The following is a 20,304-nucleotide window of genomic DNA, read 5'->3' as shown; positions in this document are numbered from 1 at the left end:
TTGTAGTCCACTAAATAACCTAATTTACAGAGGTGCTCTTAAGACAGGAGATAACACGGTGAGGAGATAAGCAAGTGGGTTAACCTAGTAAAGCACCTACATTTTAAAGAGAAAGTTACTGAAACATATAAAGGTAGCGAACAATTAAATTTCCATTATACAAGTTGATTTTAAACAGAAATGAACCTCTGTCATTTATAAGGTGATTACACTTTCTCAACTTTATCAGAAGCTTGTGTTGATGTTACTTCTGAGATATATCTGTTTCCCATACCACCAATGGATCTCAGTCCTCTGCGATGCTTCAGTTTTCCTTTAGACAACACTACGTGGGGAAATGGAGTTATGCTTTTCTGAGGCAGAGGATCAAAGGGATGCTATGAGACTTCAAGCTTCTTCCTTTCTGCCTCAGGTGGTCTGCCCTCAAAATGTACTTCCCAAGAAGTTCTATCACTTTGTTTTCTCTATCTGCATCCAGCACTTTAATTGGACTTCCTCTTACTATTCTACTTTCACAACAAATACTATATATGGAAGGATGAATATCTGAGCAACTTGTTTAATGACTACTATGTGATGGCTTTGGTGAAGACCTCGGAAACACTGTTCCTCTGTTAAGTACTGCATCAACACATTTCACATAAAACACCCATTCTGGTGAATATAACTGAGTCAGAAAATTTTCATTTGCATTTGAAAGCAGTCAGCTAAGACTCTCTCAAGCAGATATAAGAATTCGCGCTTTCAAAGATAGACAAGATCACAGGAAATTCACATCAAAATTTGAGCAAATATTAAACATGCTCCAGGTATGTCCCCTATTCAAGATCTTTTTTAAACTTCCCTTTTCAGACTTCTTTCTGCCGTGTTTTGTCACACCTATCAAGTTTCCTGACCTGTTTTTCTGCTTTTTAAGCTTTGAACCAATTCAGATAAGCCACATAACTATGTGAAATTATTGATTCTGAAAAATGGGCCTGAAAATTCTGTGAAAGCTGGCAAAATAGAAAGTAATTGTTAACATATACCAAGTCAGGAGCAGAAAGGAACAGGGAAGTTTCTTGTTTCTTCTCTATCCTTCTGAAGCAGGTGAGATTCTTCCAGATCTCAAAAGAAGGTTTGGTTTTAGGGAGAGGTTGCAATCAGTACTTGTTCTTCTAAAGCAATTTCAAAACGTAAGTCCTGTGATAAATGCCTGATCTCTTGCATACAGATTCATAAATCACAAGTCTTTTTCTGTCATATTGCTGTTGCTCTCAATACAAACAGCGCAACAGGACCGCCCCTTTAAGTACCATCAAGAACCTTAATAAATGTTCCTACTACCCTGTTCCAGGCAGTCAAATCACAGCTTTCAAGTAGGCACATCACATTCGCAGAGTGTCTACAGCTGAATCTCATAACACAACCCAGCTCGAGCAGCATCGTTCCACAGCAGCAGGGTTGCTGTGTACACATCAGCCACTTTCACAGGCATTCTTGTGACAGGCTGGAATTAAAGGGCAAGTTGGGAGGGAAGGAGGAGCACATACTGTACCAGAATACCAAAAAAGACTCTGCTGTGATAAATGTTACCAGGGCATTAATGTTAATAGCATACTCTGACAGAGCCAGAAGAAAAGAGATACTTTAGAAGCTGGAGGAGAAATATTAACCAAGCTTCATTGCATTCATCCATTGCCTTGAGATCCTTATTAGTTTTTAGTTTGTAAACACGTTATGCAAACCTCTCACGGACAGCTTTTTAAATAACACTTTCTGTATGCCACAAAGCAGACAAGTTTATTCTTAGTCCTACTTTTTATATTAAAGGGTTCCAGATAAACGAAATAGCTATTTAACACCAAGGGAAACACAGGCAACTAAAGCCTCCCATATCAACAAAACAGCACCTAGGTAATGGTTACAGTATTAGCATAAACTAAATGGAAGTACAAAACACAAGAAGCAAGATCTGTGCAAACACATACTATGTTAAAAAATGGCAAGAAAATAGGGTACAAAAAAGAGAGAGCACACAAAAAGAGAGGAAGAAGATAAAGGAGAAGAGGGAGAGAAGGGAAGAGAGGGGAAAAGAGTGTGAGAGAGAGAAAAAGAAGCTCTAACTGCTCTAACAAGATCAAGGAAAAATTCTTCACATGCAGACCTGGCCAAAAAGGAGCACTTTCCATTCCATCAGTACAAAAACACAGCACTAACTTGAAGGACTTGCATGGAAAGATTTGAAAACGAGCCTACAGAAACAGGTATTTAATAGCTGATTGCAGAATAAGTTTGACTGAGAAAGAGTAAACACTCAAATTTCACCAAGTTTCAAACACCTGCATTTTTAGCTGTCCACTTAATAATGATATATTAAAAGAATACCCAGCTGAGAGCGAGCACTTGAAAATGAAACTCAACTGCAGAGATTTAGCTGTTGCAACCCAGTTAATTTATACTGACAAAAATGTACCCAGTGCACCCAGTACAGATGAATGGATTGCAAAATTAAAATGCAGAAAGCAAACCTAGTTTTGATTCAACAGAAAACAAAAAAGCTGGTAGTGAACAGAAATAAGTATTTTTAAAAAGATGCATAAGAGCTGGGTTGAATATAAAAAGCAAGCACGAGTCTTTCTGAAAGATTCTACCCCCTCCAAGTCTAAAGAATGTCCCAGATGTTGAAAAAATGTTCAGAGAAATACTTGGTAGTGAAAAACTTCTACTTTGTGATTTGCAATGCTTTTTATTAATGCTACCCAAACTGGGGTCTTTTTGTTAACCACAGAGATAGCTGATGAGGAACACTCTGGTCAATCCATACAGAAACTACCAGATCTTAGATATGATGAGGAACACTCTGGTCAATCCATACAGAAACTACCAGATCTTAGATATTACTGAGGCCATGCCTACCCTGCCAGTTTTGTCCTGTTTCTTAAACTCCAGGACAAAAGTCCTTGGACCTCCCACAAAACAGACATTCCCTCTTGCAGGAATCAAATACAAGCTTTATCTCTTCCTCTTTGAAGGCAACAAAGAGGTTCCTGATGGCTCCAGTAGGCCCCGAGTCTGACTGCAGAACAGGGGGTGATGCTGTAACAAAACGAACATGGAAAAAAGCCACTGTGGGAACCGTAAGGAGCCCCTCCTTCCCTGCAGAGAGAAAATACCTTCAGTTTTCATTCCACTCATTCAATCACTTTTCTGCAGAATATTTCCAAGAAAGTGCAGAATCTAGAAGATGTATACTGGATACATATCAAGAAGTTCATTGCCTAATTTCTATTTAACTCCAGCAGTTTCATTTGACCCTTTTAACTAAACCCATCTGTCTTTAGAAGCACGAATGCACCTGCCCTTTAATTTTCTCTGCAACACCTTATCTTCAGATCACCCTATGAAGTTTCATGGGTATCCATTTGGGTTTTTAAGATGGGCTTATAACGAGAAACCAGCTTCAGCATGCAGGGACTTGCTTCTCTGGCAAGGTCTTTTTAAAAGGTCTGAGGAAGATGACAACAAAATCACACAAATTCAGTGGTAATTTGACACTAAGTGTCTCAGCCTTTTTATAAGAAGAAATGTATCTTTGATAGCGTGCTGTGAGAGATAAAAATACTACTTTCACATATATATGTTTTGTTCTTTTCTTTCAGGCTAGGAATACGCTATACAAAAAGAATCTTGAACTTGACCCTCTCCCTCTTGCTTTGAAAAGGGTCAGAAAGATCCCATGGAAAATCAGGGCTGCTTGTCTTCGCTTTGGAGTTCATTCATATCTTTTAATCTGTTAGCTACTGTGATGCAATAAGAATGACTATTTTGCTTCAGTAACTTGCAGAAGTTGTCTAGACAATGTATTTATAGCAACATACCTTACCTAGATAAAAAATAATCAGTGGAACAATCAAAAGTTACAACTTAGAATTTATTACCTTGTGACAAAGAGAGATGTTTTTTAAGCTTTGACTTCCAGCTTATCTTTTTCCAAGGCAAGAAATACACAGGTTGCTAATTATTAGGCAGATGAAAATATCCTGTGTACTTTATTCTGTTATAGCATTTAACTGACAATAAAACACATATATTAAACCATTGGGGAAACACATATATATTAAACAACCACACCACACAAGTAGAAGCGTGTCACTGTCAAAACTGAGTTGCTGGAGCATGATTTAATATCACGTAAGGTATTTCTCCTGTTCCAATTTCAGTCAACACAGACAAAAAGTTGGGAACGGAAACAGATAATGGCTTAGCACCAAAAGCTGATTGAAGGGAGATGAAGAAGCAATGTCACCTTTCCAAAAAGACACCGAAAAATCCCCTTCCTACATTTGCATAACTATTCTATGATCTGCCTTTGCACTTGCTGACTTTGAAAGAGACAAAAATCAGGAAACATGCTATTTGCCACGCATCAAAAAAAGCTACAGCTGAGCACTCGTTGCCTATTGAAGTATCACACTCCCAACTGTAATAATCGCCTGCCCATACTACAATTTACAAGGTACTTATCTATCAATGGATGTGGGAAAGGGGATTTTAATTCAGTTAAGAGGTGCTGCCACTTTTATTTAAAAGTTAAAAATCAAAATAGAATCTGTTTTATTAACTCCATCATAATGCCTTTTATGTAGATGTTTCCTGCTGTTTTCAGAGACAAACAAGTATCTGCCCTGTTAACAAGCGCCCAGAATCTCCTAGGAGGAGAAAGGCTGGCACCAAGTGAGGACCAATCTATTCATTTAACTTCCAGGGTGAATAAATTAAAAGGTTTAACAAGCAGGATTAGCCTATTTTAATTCTGTCCTAAGGAAGTTTTCAACTGCGGCACCGCTGGCTCCCTTTGCCTCCTGTTGGAACAGGGCTGTGGTGAAGTTTGCAGTTTTCCCTCCCGCCGACCAAGTTCTAGGCAGCATTTTCTTTCCAATTTTATGTTTTATCATCTGGCACCAAGTCAAATACAAAAGATAGAAACAGAAGTATGAAAAAGGCTTTTTCTACACATCTGTTCAGTACACTCAACTTTGCCTTTTTAAAATAAAAAAATTGATATATTTAAATGATGCCATGTAGGCTACTAATACGAAATGCAATTGAAAGATTCTACCTTCTGACTACAAACAGCCTCAAAAATAGTCATTGTTTTTCCACACTTGCCCTACCTCTCTCAGTCCTGTATAAGTTTAAACCAAACATCTACCAGTGCCAATCACCATATTTTTAATGGAGTAAATATCAGTGAACACTGCTGGAAAATTCTCCTTTACAGTAGAGGTACAAGTTGTGGCTCATTCCTTTTGAGCTGGAAACACATAACTCTGTTCAGAAAACATTCATTTTAAGCTGAATGTCTTCTAACATTTCTTTGGACAAACATGTTTTTGTTTCCATGCATTCACTTTGCAATTATTCCTATGACTGGACTACCTAGTAACATTTCAAAAGTAATAGCTATAGTTCTTGTCAAGCCTCAAAGCTACATAGTTTTGGATTGGTTAAGTTCAGGAATAGTGGCAGATAGTTCTATGCAGTCATGCAGAGTAAAACTGAAATTTGCCTCAAAAATAATCCACAAAAGGAAGGAGTTCTAAGATTTACCAACACAGTCAAATTGAGGCTGGTTTCATATGTACTCTAAGGGTGTGGTAGAGGTCCTGAGTCCCTACCAGTATTTAGGCTCTAGGATTCAATTAATTTGTGGTCAAACTGGTCAATCCAGTATTTTGTTGCAATTTAAAACTCTGCACTCTTTAGTTAGGTTTTACAGAACTCTAAAGGTAAATCAAGAAGCAAAGCAAGATTTGTCTTTTATGGAAAGCTGTGATATTGACAATTCCAGGTAAACAGTGTGAACTTGGTCTCAGTTGCAGAAAGTCTGTGCTGGAGGATAAGGCAGCATCCCCTCAGCTGACTGAAGTACTTGCACTTACTAAGTACACTGCAAATTCTCTATAGCTGCACTGCAGAGGAAACATCCAATTTTCATTTAACAAAAGATTTAAAAGCCAAAGCAAATCTAAGTTTGCATAAGAAGTGTCACTACATCACAGGAAAAATTGTATCTTCTCAGCTATGGTGTAAGCCACACTGTAAAGTCTTTGTCCTTTGTTTCCTTCAGACTCTTGTTTCAGGTTGTTTCTGTGTTCTGCTTTAGACATAATACTTAGAGTGTTCCTTTGTTTCAGACAAAACAAATCCCAGAAAATTATTTGGTAGTATGTGGGATATCTCCCATAAAGATACTCATTAGTGAATGCCAAAGCGTTTTCTTTTTCCTGTTCCTGTTCCACAGGACATCAGTGAACGGTTATGCTCTTACTGAGAAAAATTGTTAGGTTCAGCGTTTTAAAATGTAATTGTTGAAAGAAGCTGCATAACCCACTATCAAATAAGTAAAGTGTCATTTAAATAATATCAATTCGGCTCTTAGCATTTTATGCATTTCACATTTGTTCCTTTGGGGGGGAGGTGGGTGGGTGGGAATTACTGCATTCAGCATTTAGTGAGCTACTCTGATTATTCAAGTTCATTCATTTCACGTTGAAATACTTATCATAGACTTACCCGCATCTCATGCACAAACCTAGATATTCACTGACTGAAACAACAAGATTTGCCATACAGTCTCTTTTATGCCATCTCGGTTACTATTTAAGAGATGCGATAGACATCACAAGCTCATTTTCTAAACGATGAAATACAGGTTAATTAAAAGGATTTCTCATGCTATTTCCAACTCTCTATAAGTATAAAACACTCCAACATTTGTCGTACTGATGCTTCTGCTGTCCGTTGTGTCAAGACCTTTTAATGGTCCAAGCCCTCCTTGTCATACCAGGGTTACAGGTCACGCTTAAGGAACTATGGTGTACTATGTACACCATACTGAAGAGTATGTATTTTTTGGAAAAAGAAAACCAAACCAAAAAACACTTTCCTGCACTTCAGAGAAAGAATTGTAAAAGAAATACTTCGACTTGTTATTCTGCTGGTTCACAACATCACCAAATATTTAGTTATAAAAACAAATGTGCAAGGCTGAATATTCTGCCTGTCAAGTTAAGGGCACTGACAATAAAAGTATCACATGAATGTTACTGTTCTCCATAGGAACCAGTCTCCAATTTAGTGAGCACAGTTGCAGGAGCTAAATGATTCTAAAAAAATGATCATTACATTGTTTTTTATCAGCAGGAACGTGAATTATACCTTATTTCCTTTGGACATCATAATATACCTGCCCCCAGCCTACTTACCTTGTGTGTGATTCCTAACACCACAGAAAGTAAACAGAACTCAGTTTTGAAATCTAGATCTCAGTGATGCACATTAGAAGTGCTAATGACACTTTTACAATATGACACCCCCCCAAAAAAAAAATTAACGCTGAAAAAGGTAATGTTAAATAATTTCACGGCAAAATGTCAACTTTCTCAGCTGTTGATCACTTGAACAGAAACACATTTTTGTCTAGAAGCAGAAATGAATAACAACCAAAAAAAAATCCCCCAAACCCTGTCGTCATACCCAAAGTTACTAATCTGAATTATCCAGACTCTAGCATTTATTTACTACTGTCTGTATTCATGGCATTGGTGGATTTCTAAGTATAAAAATATATGTTACAGCAATATACTTACAGCAGCCGTGTTCTTCACTGCATTTCCTACAATCACCACAACTCTTCCTTTAAAGCTCTGGAGCGTGGCCGTTGCCGGGCACTGGACGAGATCCCCTTCTGCAGTAAATGCTGATGCAAAGGGGATGTTGATGCTGCCAGAAATGTGGCCACGGTTAAAGCTGAGGAAGATCAGTTAAGGACACCGAAAGGCAGAGAGATCTGTGGTACATGCACAGCCGTAGGATGAACCTGCTCTTCATCCTGGCTGTCATGACACAACAATGTTGGTCTTCTGTGCAAACCTCATTTACTATTTACTCACATGGAGAAAACAACTTCTGACACTACAGTGAAAAAAAAAGACAGAATGAAGAGTTGTTTGTTTCATAAAGGACGTAACACAGCACTACAGAAATCGATCTGCTAAAGGAAACACTTGGTGCTAAGGACCAAATATTAACAGTATACATATTTTTGTGGATTTTACTTCAAATGAACTTTCATCTGATAACAGGAGCCCAATACTAATAAGCAGCTGGAGCACCTCTTTCTTCCAGAGGACTTTTATGCAAAAGGAATGAAGTACTTGCAATGAGAACCAAAACTAAACAGAGATTACTGAAAAATTTCCCTAAACCTTCTGCCAACCTCCACAAGGCCGCTGCAATTTTGATCCAAACTGAAATTTTAATGTACATGCACTCAAATTCCCAGACAATGAGCATCGTGTACATTATCTGCAGTCCCACTAACGATAACTGTGGTTTGGGTATTGAAGAGAAAACAACATCCGAGTGCCAGCAATTCTGAGATATAGTTAGTTGTGCTTCACTTTCGAGGGATGATCATTCAATGAGGTTTTATGAACAAATATGAATGGAAGTATCTTCAATCAAAATTAAGTTGGACCACTTCTACCTCGCTTTTTATGAATTTGGAGATGCACCACGACCTTGACAGCTCCCTGAATTACCTTCATAGGCTGCACACACACTCCTTTTCCCCAGCAATAAAGAGGAGCAGCTTTGAAGAGATGGGAAACAGCTAAATTCTGAAAAAATATACACAATATAAAATATCCAGATTAATCACTCATTATTACTGTACTTGCAGACAGTTAGTTTACTGTGTAATTAAATTCTGGAATCCTTTTTAATAAAGGAACTTCCTGAAATTGAGGTAAATTTTAATTAAGTTAATATTAGCATTCATTTCTCATGATTTATGTAACAGTTTCAGCTTTATGATCATCATTGTTACAGTGTGGGAAAAACATGGCTATGTACAAATATCTGGAAGAACAAAAGATGATGACGTATCATTCATTAATGTTGTCAGTTTTTTTCTATTTTGAATAGGAAAATTACGACACCCATCCTTCACTAATCTGTGCCAACCTTCATAACCACATCACTCTCATTGCTACTAACCAGGGTAAAGGTTCTGAAATGACCATCATTTAGACAGAAAATTACTTTGGACAGATTTAGCTTCTCACACTTATACCATTGAGTATGCTTAACTGCTCAGAGAAACCTCACCTAACCTTTTAAGAATGATACATTTGATACCAACATTAGTACCAACCTGGATAGATCCAAACTGCATTTGCTGTCATTCACATTCTCCTTAATCTTAAGTGACCACTAAACAAATAACAAAAGGGCCAAGATTTTGTGCTACAGGCTGAGAGACCCTAAGTACGCAGCTACAAGTTTCATAACAGGAATGGAAGGCTGCCAGTATTTTTGCTAATACGCTTAACGACCTGAGCCTTAGAGGAATTGCTGGCCAGAGACACTGCTTTGAGTATATTACCTTCTCATTAGAAAGTTCTGCATTACAAAGCTGCCTATTGGGAAAAAAAGGTTGGTAGCTCTTGGTCCTGCAACATGAGCTTCGCTACAAAACAATGACTTAGCTTTCAAGTGCATCCTAGTATGAAATGTGAAGCACATCTGACACTTGTTGAAACTCCTCTCATGCTTTTTTTCAAACCCCGCTGGAAACAAAGCGAGAGTGAAGTTCATTGTGACAGGCATAGATGACAAGGCAGGTTAACAACGAAACATAAGAAATGATCATATTTTTGAAACACCTCCCCGTGGTCTGTCTCATTCTAAACCACACGCCACAGTAACATACAGACTGCCTGATCCCACTGTACAGTTGGTTGAAATTTTGTGGCAAGCACTTCTTCCTTACTGCGAGAATGAACGGGACACTGAACACAGTATTCCTGTGGTTTCCCATGTATATTCAGAACTGCTGACAGTTTCATAGCTTTCGATATACCATACGTTTTCTTCTGCAGCTGACATACAAACCAGCTCACTCAAGGGGTAATTTTACTACCTACCAGGTTGCCTTTTTAATGATGACATTCCCTACCTCCTAATACCAGATGGGTCTTAGGATTTAAGTCCACCTGTTATTTAAAGGACAAGACATTTCAGTCTACCATAAACTCCAACCAGACTGAGACAACAGCAGCAGTGATCACTGCTCAAGCATCAGAGATTTTCTCTCTCCAGCATACCTCTTCATTCAAAAAATATAAATGGCAAGCCTGATTAAAGCTTTTTAATATGAAAGACAGCCTCATAAAACCACTTAGCAGTCAAACTGTTTTAATTCTGAATCCACTCTGCTGGAGTAGAATAGGATTAGCACGAGGGTAGAGCAGAACCTATTTATTATCAAGCCATTAGGAAAGCTATAGAAACATTTAAGCAAACACCTGGCCTTTGATCCTGATTATAATATAAATAAATCCATTATTGTACACAGATAAGAGTCTTTCAGTGCAATGACCGTAGTCTGGGCATTTTATATTACTTGCTTTTCTTCTTCATTCTCCTTGAAGATTTCTAGGAAGTAGCTTAAATAATTAATAACTGAAGGATGCATGTAGAAATAGAAACATTATTTAGCTCGGTAGTATAAAGGTTTCCATGCAGTAACAATAACCTTCTATAGTTTTTAATTCCAGGGACTTCTCTTTTAAACTGGAGTCTTAAAAGTCTTACATTATTACTGTTTCCTAAATAAAGAAGACCGCATTTTCAACAATGTAGATCCAGGAGTAAAGAAGCTGCTGGAGCCCAGAAAACAAAGAGTCAAACTAGTCAGAGACATGAATCTCTGCTTGATTGATGCATCAAATTATAATAATACGTGCAAGCGAAAGAAAAAATACATTTTGACCACTGTGTTTTATCTATATAGTAGAACACATTACAGGTTCAAGTTTGGCATACAATAAAATTATAATTCCTTCAAAATAACAGCTTTAATTTAGAATAGTCCACTTATATGATTCTGTTTACTATGTAAATAATAAATTTACCTCTACATAGTAAAAAATAACATTTATTTTTTTGCTTCACCTTACTTTGTCATAAATATTGCTAAGTAATAAGTAGAGAAAAATGTTAGTGGCAGTGGTTTTTTTTAAAGTGGTATTTAAACAAACTGGATGAAAAAATGGGGTTGAACCATTATTTATTTAAATTTTACTACATATTTTAACACAAATATTGGCATTGATCCACCATTCACTTCGTTGTGTTGAACTGACATTTTTCTCATACACGTGCAGTACGGTAGTAGCATTTGTCAGACACTGGAAGATCTTTTCTAATGGTAAAGGTGTTGGGAGCCTGTTGAATCTCTGTCTTTTGAGATCTTTAAGAACAAGCCAGACACACGTAAAAGGAATGATCTTCCTTTTTTAATGTAAAAGGTGGGCGAAAACTTATGATCCTTTTGTTATTTTTCTGTTGAGTATCGTTTGCCCACTAAGAATTATACCTTGTGACTCAAATTAAGATTACATCTACTGCAAAAACCACCACCTTCATCATCTTTGCTGTTATGAAAGAAGCAATACTTAAAAAAATGATATAAACCAATAAGTATATTCCCAAGTATATTCAGTATAACATTAAGAGTTACCTCTAATAAAATCTTGCCATTATTCCAACTCTTAGATGGATGTTGACGAAGATGTGAGCTCCTGGCAAAGCACATCTGTACGAAGGACTCACCCGTCCAAAACCCAGACAAACCCAGGCCTGCAACTACTCTGCTTAAGAATACAAAATATTCCACACACAAAGAACTATGTATGTGAAACAGAACAGGTGAGGAAGGTGCAGACAGGGTACCAATGCTGATAAAAATATAGCTTCAAGATACCTTTGAGACTTTCTGATCATAAGCTAATTAGAGGACACAGGGCAGTCATACGGCTGCATTACCTGGTAGCTGCAAGAAGACACTCAATGGGAACTGATTTTCCACAGAGGGACTGGCAAAGCACATGAGCTATCAACTCTCTCTCCCTTCTACTTAATCGGAAAGCCTCACACTTCCAAAATATTGATCATATTAAATGGGGAAGGTCTGCTGACAACACCTGTCATAAAAAAAAGGAGTCTTAAAGCACACATGCTACTGGTACAAAGCGGTTTCGCTAGACCCGCAGCTTAAAATGGGAAGGCAAAAATACATTTGTCCTCTTCCCTGCAAAACAGGCCCCTCCATTAAAAAGAAAACAAATCTGCCTTTGGTACTTCCACTGTACCTCTATCACATCCCTTTCCATTATTTATCATTCTAACATCTCCCTGCCCGCAGACAACGAGTAAGGAATTGATACAAGCATCATTTGGCAAGGCTGGCACTCAGATTCGAAGGATACTCTTCGCTGTTCCGAATGTCCACCACCAGCAGCTTTGGTTTGCTAGACTTTGTTTTCTTTACAGGTGTTTTGGAATGACTGGGTCCTGTCAACTCACACAAATCAATCAGATCTTCTGCTGAAATTCGTGGGGACACCTCTGCCTTCAGGTCATCCAATTTGATGGAATCCCTAGACTTTAAAAGGAGAAAATTAATGTTAGAGGCAATAGAATTATAGACATGGTGTTCTTCAAAACTTCTACTTATTTGACAACTTCAAAGTGTGACCCAAACAGATAGAAACAAATCTTCTCTGTATAACCTTGAACTAGTCCAAGTTAAACTATTCGTACAGGAACAATCCAGAACAGTGCCAAATGCCTATCTGCCAATTACAGCCCTATTTTCTGTTGAAGTTGTTACGGAAAAAGAAAAAGTTTGACAATCTGTGTGAACTATTTTAGTTTGTGATTTATTAATGAATTATTCACTGTGGCTGACAGGGTCACAATACTCACAGAACATTTCTCAGCATCAGAAATTAGATAAATTGGCTCAAAAGCACTCTCTGAAAAAAGAAGCTGAAAGGCCTCCATGTTTGGAGTGGGAAAGAAGGGCAGCAGTTGGACACTTGGCACAGAAACTGCGGGGATGCCTCTGTAAGTCAGAGCGCTATTCTAAACACCAGGTATTACCCCAGCCCAAAGACTGGGCACAAATAAGGACACCAGAAATGTAAGGAAGGGTCCTGTATTATAACCCAGAAAATTTGTTCCTGAGTTTTGGGTGATGGGGATTTTGGGGGACAGAGAAACTGGGTGACCGGACGACACACAATACCAAACACCTGGTAATACTCAAGCAACTAATTTGGTAACACTTAAGTTGTTTTTCATAAGAGCACCTTCACTGTGAATTATCTCAGGAACATTCCTAAGCACTAGCATTTCTTCACTTTGCAATCTTAAAAGCTCATGTGTATCTAAATTGACAACAAAAACCCCTCCTTATTTTAGTGAATAACAGAGAATGCAGAAATCCTGTATTTTCATTACTTACCAACAGATAAAAATCTGTGAAGTGAAGCAGAAAAAATAATATGGACGCTGTAAGACTGTTGTAAAATGTTTGAAGCCATCCCTCCACCTTCCTTCAGAGACTGTTTCACACTGCTGAAACTTCCAAGTGCCATTACAACTACAGTTTCACCCAAAAGAATTAGTTTGACTCACTCAAAGCATGAGGGAAACCTCCAGCTTGTCCAAGAGGGTCAAACAATAGGCAAAAGGATCTGCAGCCTGTCATTACTTAGAAAGGATAAGAATTACCAGAGAGATACACACACATTTTCACACACACACCTACACAAGTCTACGCATGCTAAGATGCTGAGCTTACTACTTCAGTTGCTTCGCCTGTTTTCCCGCAAAGAAAAGAGAATTATTTAACATATCCTAACTTCAAGCATGACTCTTGCTTTAGAATAGTCAGCTCTAAGATGATGTTCATGAGGGAAGACTGCTTAATCAGCAGGCTGGGAATAGGAAAAAGAGCACTTAAGTTCAAGTCTGGGGTCTACTTGCCTCCCAGAAGTTTCTCTGACAACACCCTAAATTCTTTAATTTCAAAGTACTTATTCTTCTCACCCCATTAATTTTCAAATAGGTCTGGGAATTGCTAAGCCATATGCATTTACTGCAATTAGTAAGAAGCAACAGGCATTAAGATTTTTTTTTCTAATATTAGGAATTAAAGCTGCTTAAGTATTCTCAAATTAGAAGTCAAGCATCAGAAAGATTAAACCACTCCAGGCTGGCAAAATCATAGCTCCTATCTATTTTTTCATTAGCTTGTAATCTCTTACATGCATTTCATCCTGGATATTAAATGAAGATGTGCATTTTTTGATAAAATAAGCAAGTATCTTTAGTTCCGCTCAACAGTCCCATCTGATAAACATAGGAGCTATAAAGCACCTTTTTATCCATGGAAAGTATAGCTTTATCTGAGTAGAAATAGGGTTTCCCTCCTTTTGTCTTTTAAGTTGGCAAAACTTGTTGCAGCAAAGTTAATACAGAAGGATCTTCTGCCTGAAAGTCAGTATAGTTAAAATCTGGGGTTCAACCAAATAATCCATTCAAAGTACCAAAGTCCTTCATAAAGAAACGTGCTTCATGGAAGATGTCACCCCATATATTTGGAACTTAATGTTTTGTTTCTGGAATCAATGTATCCATGTATATCTAGGACTAAGACAACAAAAGCATTTTAAAAGTGGCTTAGAAGATAATGGTTTTAAAAGATTTCTGAAGAACTGATCAAACAGAGAAAGAGAAAAAAGCAGAAACACACAGCAAACACAAACAGATTCAATTCCAAATCGAGGGTCACACTAGTTTGTAGCAAGGACACTGCTGTTTGTGCTGGTTTTCGCTTTAAATAACCATAATGGAAGAAAGCTAATGTATTCTTCTTACAGTGAATTCCATCTAAATATAATACTTAATGTTATGGTATCATCGTATAAGCTTTGGGATAAATATATTTGTATAGAGTAGCACTGTTTGACATCAATTAAAATACAGCAGTGAGATAAAAAGAACTCGTAGAAGAGGGAGAATAAGCCAGAAGAACAGGACACCTTGGGACAGATTTATAGGCAAAGTCACTGCTCTTGTGTTTTTATCAATAAAGCAATTTTCATGACAGGTAGAGTCAGTTTTCAGGAAGTATCTGAAAACAGGACCAAAGAAGAACATCAGATTTTAGCTGCATAATCTAAAAGGATTTTATGACCAAACCCAAGCATTACCAGTGTGTTTCCACCTAGTGTTATCCATGCAAATGCTTTTGTTTATATCCTTCATAATTAAGTAAATTAAGGTAGGGTGTTTTCCTTTGTTTGCTCTTAAGCAAACAGAATGACTCCCATTGCTCCCTTGACTTCTGATGGTCTGATAATTCTGATGGTTTGATAAGCGAGAAGTACTTAACCCCTGTACCAACTGAGAGGGAATGACGATTAAATCCACTGTTACTGACATAGAGGCCGATAAAAGCAGAAAAGTATTTTAATGATCATAAACAAATAAAAAGGAATACAAGTCTTGACACACTCCCTAATCTCCTTCCCTTCTCCACCTCCCCCTTCATCCTTTTTTAAGGCCATTATTAGGCAAAGGGTCATACAAAAAGTCTTCAATGTTTTCTGATGTGCAAGCAGGACTACTTATAAAGGATGAGCAGCCTACACAACTTTTCTAGCAAATTCATTCTTACACTTACGATTTAGTCCTCCTTTGCCATCATATTCTGCTTCTCATACTTCCAAGTCAGGACACTGGTGCCTTCCTCCTTGATGCTCCCTATCTCCCTCTACTTTCTATTTCTCAAGTTTGCTCTGTCTCATTTGGCAAATACGTATTGCAAGCTGTTCTTTGCCACCCCCTCCACCACCCTGACTCCCCCCACATTCGTAAACATCCTCCAAATGTCTTTATACACCATTGCAGGCAGGTCAGGAAAATATAAGAGAGCTCTGCTTGCCGAAGTAGCTCATTATTAAAGAAATCTCTGTTTCTTTCTCCCTAGAATAAGATAATCGTGTGAAGAAGCTGAATCAGTAGAGCGGAAAGGCAAGTTAGTCCCTGCACACAGCTGAGAAGACACGCTGCAAAGTCTCATTAGTGAGCTTTACATCATATTGTCAACAACCCCATAAATATTTACTAGTGAAATTATTAAAACACAGAGGTGTGCGACTGTTTCCTAACATTCTCCATGCATGTGATGTGCATAAACAAAAAAAGGGAGGTGTTTGAAAAGCATCTTATTGCCACTGCTCTTCAGTGAGACCAAACAAATTCCTCCTTGCTAAAGCGTAGTTATAATATAAGGCTTTGTTCCAGCTGTACTTCTGGAAAGAAACATTCATTCAACACCAAGTTTTCAACAATGGAACTACACCAGCTCCTGTATCACAGTGATCACCCACCAGTCACCAGGGAGGACAACAGGCACCCATCAGTGCAGATGGAGAAAGGTCTGGTAATGAAAAATGTGCCACTTGGCAGGGCTCACGTTCTATAGCCAGCTACGGTGCAGTAACACCGCCCAGGGAGACTTTGGAAATTCTGGTTTTCCTCCATTTTTCATTGCAATATTCCCATAATTTTCTTGGGCAAGAACTGACCTCAGACTACGTTACCAGTGAAACCATACGCATTTCAGACAGTGTCTCTTAACGGGATACACTACACAGCAGCCAAGATTGGCCATAGAAGGGAAAACCAGGAATTGGCTCAAATCCAAACTATTTAACAGCTGTAGCAAACCTGAATGCACTGGTCCATTGTGTTTACTACTTTATTATGGGTCCTTTATCTCACTTCTTGGTAAATTCCACACCTTAAAGGGTGGTGACGATAGCTGCCATATTCCTTATACTGCCACAAAGTGGCTACTGCTTATGACTTTTTCAAGTAATTTTTCCCCCCACTAATATGTCAAAACTAGAAAAAAAGAGAAAAATGAAACTCATAAGATTTAATTGATCTATCTATTTGATTTGCTATCAAACCAGCACCTGATTTTAAAACAATTTCCAAATCAGGAAAAAAAAATATAACTAAAAAGAACATTCCCACAATATGTAAACAGACATCCTCTCCCCCTCCCAGCACTTTTGTTAATCAGTCATGGAATCCCAATTGTGAGAGGTGAAAAAAGGTCAAAACCACTGAGTTTTCAACTTCCAAGTGGGTAAATGGCCAAGGCTGGTGCGGAAGGAGCAGCTGGACAATCAGGGAGGGCTCCGGCTGCTCCCGCTGCCACATCCACAGCAGACACACACGTCCCATGGAGACTCTGACACCAAGTCTGTACAAAATATATTTACAATCCTGAAATATGAAATAAACGAGTGTCTAATAGTCTCATCTAAATTATATTTATATTATTATAATCTTATTCCTTTAATTCTGCCTCAACTAAGAAAAAGCATATTTGTTCTAATGAGTTTACATTCAATTAAAATAATTGCTATTCATACTACAACTTAAAAACCAAACACAACATTCATTAGGGATTCTTAAATTAACATTTAACATCAGTTATTTCCTAAGCCAATATATTCCTTATTTTATCTACTCTGGTAATTGATTTAATGCCCTAACTTCTATCAGAAAAAGTCCCAAAACATAATAAAACATATTCCTATTTTTAAAACCAAGCAGAATACAGAAAATCCTAAAATAGGCCTTCTCCAGCTAATTTAATCTGCAGAACCAAAGCACTGGAAGCAGAGGTTTCCTTACAGTCTCTACCTTTTGGTTGCAGGCTGCTGGCTCACAAACATCAAAAAAGCTTTGAAAAGCTAACAAACACACAGAGAACATTTTTAAGGTTTCAAAAATTCCTAAAAATAGTTGTCAGAATGTGATGAGCTTATGACATGCCTAATTAAACAGTGAATTGTTTCTTCACTCACAGGGGAGTGACAGAAAAACTGTTTTAACCAATTCATCTCAAAAATTACAAATAACCCAACTTCTGGCTCAAGCTGTTGGCAGCTACGATCAGAAAAACCGAAGCATCAAAGGCACATGCGAAATAAATTAGAAACAGTAACTCAGATCTTGATCAGTTAGTGCTTCACACAACACGAACAAACGACAAATTTGAGTAATGGCTTTTTATTGAGTAGTGGAACAATGAAAGAAGGAAACAAAAACAAGTTCCCTACAAAAACAGAACACAAACCAAACCTGAAATGGGTCAAGGAAGTCCAGGTAGAAGACCCTTGAGGCAGAATATCTGTAACAACCATTACAAATAGCACGGACATCGCACCATTGAACATTTCCCAGCTTGTACACTGAACAGAAATGCTGGTATCCACTACTCATCATGCTTCTTAAGAGATGGACTTTACACACCAGTTATTCAAGAGCTTAATATAAACCCAGCCAATACATTTTACATGGACAAATACATCCTAGGTGCACACAGAAGAAGCAATGGAGCAGTGGCGTGTTTATTGCAAATAGGCCTGAATTCCCACCTGTAAGAAGTCTGTCATGCAAGGTACCCTTGATTATATGCAAAGAAAAGTACTATTTAAAAGAACAATAATAAGGAAAAATACAGACACAAATTTGAGTAGACTGCTACTAAAATTTGGCAGTGAATTTAAAGGGTTTTTTTCTGTTCTTATTTTTGACATTTTATCTTACTCAAAAACCCCCCATGCAAAACCACTTAAGATGTGCATTCATTCTCTCTGAAACTATTTCCTCCTTGAGATTTTATCTCAGTAGAAACATGCTTACTGGTTGAAAGAGTAAAAGATTAAGCAACACGCAAGTCCGGGAGGGAAGACAGCACCCAAGTTTCAAACAGATGCCACTAAAATGAAAACCAAGCAGCACTAATGATAAAGAAGAGTAAAACCCAATTTGCTTTACTGGTTGCTGATTTAGGAAGAAAAGTGCTCACCCAGGGGCAAATACTTGTCGTGTTATTATAAACCAAAGCACTGTAGCATGCAGATACGCACAAATATTTTAGTAGTCAATAAAGAGCACTTAAGAGACTTCTAAACTGAAGCGGCTTAGAGGGAAGATACAAATACAGGAGTAGGAGACAGCTGGTGTTTTGAATTAAATACACTAAACACTTTATGTTTCAAGAAGTCATAATTTACCTTCAGCAGCAAACCCACAGCTTTGTTTAGAGAGGAATTGTTTCCTACCCTACCCGCCCTCAAATACAGAGGTGACGCACAAATAGAAAACTGGAGATACAAACGCAGTGCTAAGTGCTTATCCAAATAATGACCAACTAAACAGCAAATTTATTTTTTAAGGGCTCGGCTGATCAGCAAGGACACAACGGTGTTTTAGAAAACCCATTAAAAGCTACTGTGCGTGCTAAAGATTGACCTCAAATTCCACTGCTTTCAAGAAGAAAAAAGATTCCCCATGGCAACAAACAGCAGTAGAGGATATGTCTAAAAAAGAGATAGATAGTTCCAGGATTAAGGTTAAAAGAACTCCAACAACCAAAACAAAACCAAACACCTTTGGGTATAAACAGTGTTTTTCACCAATAATTTCAATTTTTTTAGCAACGTTGCTCAAATCCCTGAGAAGTGTCATCTTACAAAGGCGAATACCCAGAAGCACAGACCTGGTCAGAAGTGAGAGGCAGCTCATCACTGCCTCACGCTACACGGGATTTTCGAAGTCTGAACTACGGCTCCTGCCAAAACCATAACATACTTGGCTTGGATATATCTGTGTCAAAATCTGACACACAAAAATACAACACATGAGGGCAAACACATTTGTAGGCTGTAACATAACATATGAATCCGCTTGTCATTTGGATGTCCATGAGGTTAGTTCCCTCTTCACTACAGGAAGAGCATGAATATATTCACGTATTTCTGTATAAATCACATAATGCTGCTCCATATGATGAGCTAAAAAACCCCTACAGTAGCACCCAAAAGATCCGATACACCTGGGCTTCAAAAGAAGTTAAACCATCAGCTACACTGCAGCAAATGGAAAGTGCTTTGCTGTTAAGCAGAAAGCAGAAATGAAAGAGAAGGCAAGAGAAGTTATGGTATTTGTTTTCTCCTCCGTAGCATACCAAAATCATTAGCTTAATTTCTTGGAAACTGTGGGATGGATGAGCCTAGTTACTGACATTATAAACAAACACAGCTTCCAGTATGAAAATAAAATTACTGTGCTTAAAAAAACACCCCTAAATTTCCCAGGAAATGGAAGAACACTGAAAGAAACTTTGGTTGACCCAAAATAATGGATTTTTATCCCTGCTACAAATAGAAATCTTTTTTTCTATTTACCAGTTCAGTAGACCATTGCTGCTTCTTCCTGTCTCCCCGCTATTTCCAAGTCCCTTCACTCTTGTTTGGACACAGAAAGGCGCAAGCACATCCTTGGGACTGAGGATACTTGTCTTTTTACTCTCCT

General features: G+C 37.9%; 1 protein-coding gene across 6 annotated transcripts in view; it reads right to left on the bottom strand.

The window, feature by feature from the left end:
- TBCK (TBC1 domain containing kinase) overlaps positions 1-20,304 on the bottom strand; it is a 95,889-nt gene that overhangs the window by 3,158 nt on the left and 72,427 nt on the right. For 4 of the 6 annotated variants that reach the window (XM_065837823.2, XM_071808211.1, XM_071808210.1 and 1 more), the window contains 2 exons: positions 12,321-12,496; positions 7,635-7,794 (listed from right to left, as the gene is read on the bottom strand). In XM_065837823.2, coding sequence (XP_065693895.1) covers positions 7,635-7,794; positions 12,321-12,496 — 336 coding nt within the window. The other 2 variants (XM_071808214.1, XM_071808213.1) reach the window with 2 other exon arrangements.

This window comes from Patagioenas fasciata, chromosome 4, assembly GCF_037038585.1.
Source record: "Patagioenas fasciata isolate bPatFas1 chromosome 4, bPatFas1.hap1, whole genome shotgun sequence".
In the NCBI taxonomy this organism is placed as follows: domain Eukaryota; kingdom Metazoa; phylum Chordata; class Aves; order Columbiformes; family Columbidae; genus Patagioenas; species Patagioenas fasciata.
This window is presented reverse-complemented; position numbering and strand designations above follow the sequence as displayed.